Source organism: Apium graveolens, chromosome 6, assembly GCF_009905375.1.
Source record: "Apium graveolens cultivar Ventura chromosome 6, ASM990537v1, whole genome shotgun sequence".
NCBI lineage: Eukaryota > Viridiplantae > Streptophyta > Magnoliopsida > Apiales > Apiaceae > Apium > Apium graveolens.
The window spans coordinates 19,905,836-19,912,782 of record NC_133652.1 but is presented as its reverse complement, the minus strand read 5'-3'; the positions used below and the strand labels follow the sequence as shown (position 1 = coordinate 19,912,782).

General features: G+C 35.0%; 1 protein-coding gene across 1 annotated transcript; it reads left to right on the top strand.

The window, feature by feature from the left end:
• The first annotated feature begins 791 nt into the window (after window positions 1–791).
• Window positions 792–4,467, top strand: LOC141666926 (uncharacterized). The gene is made up of 2 exons (XM_074473179.1): window positions 792–2,167; window positions 4,035–4,467. Exon 1 carries the CDS (start codon window positions 838–840, stop codon window positions 2,131–2,133), a length of 1,296 nt encoding a protein of 431 aa, XP_074329280.1. The 5' UTR covers window positions 792–837; the 3' UTR covers window positions 2,134–2,167; window positions 4,035–4,467.
• Window positions 4,468–6,947: the final 2,480 nt, after the last annotated feature.

The following is a 6,947-nucleotide window of genomic DNA, read 5'->3' as shown; positions in this document are numbered from 1 at the left end:
TTTTTACATTTGTTGTTAAACTGCAAAACGTAATAAAAAGCTGGAAAAAAGCATGTTTGAGCCGTAAAAGTAAACTATTATTCTCAAAAAAACATTTATAAATATATGTTATCTTAAAATAAATACTTACCTATGACGTTTAATATTAACCAAATTTTTAAATAAAAAAAACAGTATTTGTCTGCAGAAAAGAAACATAATACACATATTCAGTCATTAAAATATATTTATAAATTAAAATATTTGTGAAAGTCAATATTTCATATTTATAATTTGAAAAAAATCTATTATATCTCTCGAAATCTTAATCATTTTTTGAGAATATTAATAGGAATGAACTCAAATTTAGCATTGGAATGATAGTTCAAAACAAAAAAAGAAAAATATTTTAGTAATATGTAATATATTACCTTAATTATGATGCAAGAAAAATACCAATAAAAATTGACGATAAAATCGAATTTTTTAAGAAGGAACTTAAAGAAATATTTTAACTATGAATGGAGTAGTCTCTCTCCGGCTAAAGTGCCTTGCACTCGTAGTGCAGCTGCGAACGACGTCGTATGAAGGGGTAAATAAAGGAGGGCAGGCGGATTATTTTAGCCCTAAACTACAAGTTAAACCTCTTTAAAGTAATAGGGTCGGGACCAAAAAAAAATATTACTTTAGCGAGTTTATTACTTAACCGGGAGTAAAAATACACTGTGTCCATTATGTTGGGACCGGTGAAAAATATTATTTTAGCGAGGTTATTACTTATCGATTATTACTTCATCGAGGTTTAACTGTAACAAAACACAAACACCTAAACGGCGATACACTTGAGAACTTCTATCAATGACGAGTTTTGGTGGACATACATCATTAACAGCAGCTGATGAGAAGGCTACATCTTCAAAAATGAAAAGATTAAAGGACAAATTGAGAAAGAAGAGTCGAATCGTGAAAACAGGTTGTTCTTTCTTTTATATGTTTTCATCTCTGCATCTCAGAAACTTAGATCATCGTGGTTATGTCTTGTATAGGATTAGCATCGATGAATTTAATAATAATCATAATGATAATGCTCCTTACAAGAAACACCATGTTCCCTCCCCCTATCTTGCTCCCTGCCTTGTTTTTCCTCCCGGTTTGCTTCCACCTGATTATTGTCAAATGGTTCACTTAGGTGATTATTTTTACTTTGTTGGGCAGATGCAAACTGAAATTTTTAGAATTGCAAAATTCAGAATCAACAATTTGTATGTCCACGAGACTAACATTGCATCTAGATTCTTGGAACCGATTAAAACCCCTATGAAGTCTCCTAAATGGAGACCCCTTGTTTTTGTTGCTCACCATAATTTGTATGTTATTTCTCCGGAATTCTCATTTAATTCAATTGATTTTGAGATGTATTCTCCCATCCGTAACTCCTGGAAAACTTTGAAACCTAAGCCTAGTGGTGGTGGTACGATAGGATTTCTTAGATCTTGTCTTGTTTTGGAAGACACTGTTTATTTTACCACATATCCTATGGAAAAGGGCGCCCATGATGATTCTGTTCTGTCATACCATTTAATAAATGGTGTTTGGAATATATTGAGTACTTCCACTGCCCAAAATGTCTTTCATAAACTCCATCCTGTTTTTGATCCACCCATTGTCCTTATTGGTGACATGCTTTTTGGAGGATTTGAAAATAATCTCACCGTTGCTGCTGCTCCTCACTGCCTTCTTAATGATTCTACAAAAGCTATGTTTTTGCGACCATCATTGGCTCCTCATGCCCATTTCTGGCGTGATTTCTCTCAACGTGCCCACTACGTTGTTCCCCGTCCTGCATCACACTACATGGCTGATTTTCAAACAGTGGGTGGTCATAATGTACTCTGCTATATCTCTTATGGCCGCCATCCTCAATCTGATGAGCCTGTCGCTCTTTTCTCCTTTTTTAAGATCCCTGGTACATGTTTGTCTTCTCCTCCCCAAGAAGATTTGGCGGATGATTATACCTTGCAATATTACAAAACTCATGTGCAGAAAATGTATGGGATAGACAGTTTCTTCGACTCAGAATTTCTTCAGCGCAAGTTCTACAAGTTACGGATTGACAACCTCCATGGCAAGCTCATCACTTGCTTTTCTTGCTAAGCTTGGGTTTGGTCTTGCTGATTCTTTTTGCCAGGTTGCCATTCCTTAACTTTGCTTGCCATTCTGGTGTAGTGTGTTATTTGCTTGTATGTGCATACTATATGCAATCTTTTACTTCATTTGTATTAGTATTAATGTCTAATCTCTATTGTGTGTTCTTTCTACCACCATAAACTTGTTATTTTTCCTGCCATAGCTTGATATCTTGCCATGTGCTTACTTTACGTCTGCTTATACTTCGTATATTTGGCCAACCTGGGTCGTGTGGGTACACGATCAGTATAGTATAATAACTGAAACTTTACTCGGGGTCATCGGTGTAACCATTGGCACTTAAGTGTAAATAGTAAGCTTGTGACTGTGTGTGTAATAAATGTAATATATGTCTGACTATTTTTGCATCTGTATTTGCTCCTTCATCATTTTCAAGCATGGCAAGGACTGCTTCTGAAGTGATGCCTATTTTAAACAGATTGTTCTATCTTGTATGATGGATATATGATATTTAAACAGTTCGAAACAGAGTTATAGAATTTTCATGTCTTATATTTATATGGAGGTAGCTTTAACATCAATTTCAATGTGAAATTATTGTAGTTACGGTCTTATATTTATGTTACATGTTTGTACGATAAATCTGCTATCTTGATCTGACATCATGTTGACTAAGATCATCTTTTGGAAGTGTTGTGGTGTAATTTTGAGGAGCACTATATCGTCTAAACAGTATGTGTGTCTGAGTATTTGACTGAATTCAGCATAGGCTATATCTAATAAACTTAGTTACAGTCTCGCCAATAGGCTAATTTAAAGCAATAATATTGGTTCTTAAGGGTTTTTTCTTGCCTAACGGTGATTGACCTTGACGTTAGGTGTAATGTTTTACGAAAACAGTTCTCTGGATGTGCTTGTACGATTAGTGATGTAATGTTCACTGTATTAGTTTGTGATTTTTTAAAACTCAAGCATTTAATATTCAACATGAACCTTGTAAGAGCGGGAAGATCGTATCCAGTACCTCATTGTTTCCATGTCAATAATTTTTGTCATGTATTGTTCATTTCTTGATTATAACAATTTACATGCTATAACTGATGGAACTATGATTCTTGTTTGCAGTTCTGCTTAGCCAACACCGTTGATATTGTGTGTGTGTCAGAGCTTGTGTGTTATTTATTTGTGACTTGAATTTTGATTTTAGTTCCTGGAAATGAAAGTGTCAAATTTAGGGTCGATCTGAAATTGTTAGAACTGGATAGTTTGTAGCTGAGTTTCGGGAGCAGTGCTGCCTTGATTAGATTGTCAAATTTATGAGAAATTTGTGTAGATGTTTAGCTTTTAGAACTTACTGATGCCTATTAGTTGGCTGCCACAAGCCTTGTTAACGGGGAAATTAAGCTTGCAAGTTCAAAAATAATGCTTAATTTTATCAGAGTTTTCCTCCCTGTTGTTTCTTCATATTTAATTACCTGTTTAAACACGTGTTGCGAGACTCAATGTTTACAATGTTTGCATGAAATATAGGCCTATCTGTATCTGGCATCCTGTTGCTAGAAATGCTGTCATAATCGCCTTTTTTAGAACTAATATCATCTGTGTAAGATGTTGTGGAGTAATATGGAGGAGGAATTTGCTGTCCAACAGTATGTTCATGCAAGTATGTAACTACGTCTACAACTATACTATTCCATGCAAGAGGCTATATCTTATAAACTCAGTTACAGTTTAGGCAATGGACTAATTGAAAGAAATGTTTGTTGTTATAACTTTTGTAGCTCTGCTCCTTGTTTGCGGTTCTGCTTGACAAGTAGTTTGATATTTTTATTGCTTGCTATTTCCTGGATACTTTGTTGTTGTAAAGAAGTGTTTGTCGAAAGAGTCTATTTTTTTTTCAAATGTAGGGGCTGCTGGAGTTTGTCTGGTTACTAACACATGGAGAGATGAACAGCATCCATCATTCATCAATTTTACATCATCCGTTCTCAGCTCAAATTCCTTCAGATTAAACTCTGCGCTAAGTCGCCAATAGCTCCTGTAAATACTGCTTCTATGGCAGTTGAATTTCTAGTTACCTAAATATTAAGATTCATCGTCAACTCACTTTCAGAAGTTTCTTTAATTTAGGATTTTATTTTCAATTGTGGAGGGTAGGCGGTAGCATTTATCTTTGTAACCGACTGGAAGAGCAACAACCTCACAACTTTCATCAGCAGGTATATGAATGTTTGTTATTATGACCAACACTTTTCAAAGCCTGTGTAAGAGGCAGGATGTCATTTCTAAGCTGAAAGTTGGTTGAATGATTTCTTTACGACTATATATTTTTAATTTTTAGTGAACTCTCTTTGTTCTTGAAAATGGATGAAGCATGTAGTAACATTTACACTATCAGACTAGAATTAAGACATTCCATCCAGCAAAACAAGAAAATTTTTGGAGTACATTTAATGACTCAGCCAGCCGGCGAGCCTTAAAGTTAACGGTACATAAATGACCCAAAAAGCTCATATCCATTTTCTTTCCGCCAATGATACCTCAAAATTGCATTAAACAGTACTCAGAAAGAAAGTGCATCAGTCCCAGCGTACTGTAATTTGATCCAGTTATACAAACTCATCTTGTATAATTGAATCTTTTTGTATAATTGAATCCTACTTGAATCCTCCTACTAAAACTTGAAAGGAAACACTTGCAAAATTCATGTCCTCTTTTTCCTCTCTATATTTTTCGGCGGAGACTTAAGATCAACATATTAACATCTCATGTTCAACAAGAACTTCGTAAGAGCGGGAAGATCGTATCCCCTACCTCACTGTTTCCATGTCAATAATTTTTGTCATGTATTGTCCATTTCTTGATTATAAGAAATTACATGCTATAACTGATGGAGCGCTGATTCATGTTTGCAGTTCTGCTTAGCCAACACCGTTTGATATTTTGGGTGTGTCAGAGCTTGTGTGTTATTTATTTTTTACTCGAATTTTGATTTTAGTTCCTGGAAATGAAAGTGTCAAATTCAGGGTCGATCTGAAATTGTTAGAACTGGAGAGTTTGTGGCTGAGTTTCGGGAGCAGTGCTGGCCTTGATTAAATTGTCAAATTTACGAGAAAATTGTGTAGATGTTTAGCTTTTAGAACTTATGATGCATATTAGTTGGCTGCCACAAGCCTTGTTGTTTCTTCATATTTAATTACCTGTTTAAACACCTGTTGCGAGACTCAACTATACTATTCCATGCAAGAGGCTATATCTTATAAACTCAGTTACAGTCTAGGCAATGGACTAATTGAAAGAATTATTCTTTAGCTAGTTCACTGAATGGAGATTTTTATGGCCTAATTTTAGGTATGCATTCAAGAAAGAATTCACCCAAAAGTAGTTTCTTCTTTTTCCTACTAACAAACCCCATAATAACTAAATACATTTAAGTAATATAATAGCTATGTGGGCATACAAATACATAGACACAAGTTGTAGAAACAAATACAGCGTAAATATTAACATGAATTCTCCTAAAAGAGGTTAATTTTATTTTCCTTCAATGTAGGGGCTGCTGGAGTTTGTATGATGAGTAACACATGGAGAGATGACCAGCTTCCATCATTCATCAATTTTATATCATCCTTCCTTGGCTCAAATTCCTTCAGAATGGAGGTCAAGTGCACACATGCATAAAGAATCAATGACCGTGTTTTAAGCCACCGTATTAGGTATACAGTCGCACTTTCTCATAAATTTATACAACCACAGGGCCATATAATTTCACTGATGTGGTGTTAAAAGTAACCACATCAGGTTGAATTTTCTTGAATTTAATGAAAGTTGTGGAAAAAAAGCTCAAGCTCAGCAGACTTAAATTGGGTAAGAATTTGGCACAAAACCACGCTAGAAGATGCCAGCAAGCAATGAAAAGGTGTAGTCGAGTTGATTGGAGTGACTACAACAGTCACATACCTCAAAACACTTTTGACACATTGCACGGAGAGTTGGATCCTGTTCTTTTGAAAAGAGTAGACGTTCTAACAAAGAGATTGTTACTGAATTTGCTAAGAAGCCCGCAATTAAACATTTCATCTACTAGTTTACATGCTTCATTATACTGTCTATTCTGAAGGCATCCAAAAATAATGATATTGTAAGTGTTGCTCCAAGGAAATAATCCATTGCATTTCATAGCGTGGAAGAAAAACAGTGTGTTATCAACATAAAGGTTCTTGCAAAGACCACCTATCAAGGTTTTGCACGTTCCTAATGAAAGAGCATACAGTGACACAAAGGTTCAAGTATGAAGCATGGACTTACGTGCATCTGGTAATTAAATTAAGCTTGAAAAAATTGGACAAACAGAAAATGGAAAAAAATCAAATGAGAAAAAAGAAATATCAGCAACTGTGAAGTTTATACATAGCTAGATTGTGGTTGGTGCACACATTTCTCAAGCATTTGGAATGATAATTTACACAAATTGCATTCAAAATACTAGCTATATACTCCATTCCAGGTTCTGCATGATGTAAATAATAAAGGCATGGGTAGCCAGATCCTATCTAGTTTTGCATCAGAGATCCTTCAGGCATGTCATTCAAGAAAGCATTCAACCAAAAGTACTATAATAGGAAATTTCAACCACAAGTACGTTCTTCTTTTCTACAGTTTTTGTTGTTTGCATTAACAACTTAAACTCCTATATGGTTGTCCAGTGAAGAAGCTGCATTTAAACATGTGATTCCACTATTTTAAAAGGCATACCCTAAAACTAAGAGTTGACCATACAATGCCAGTAACAGTCGCGGATACATATTATGAGTTAGGAT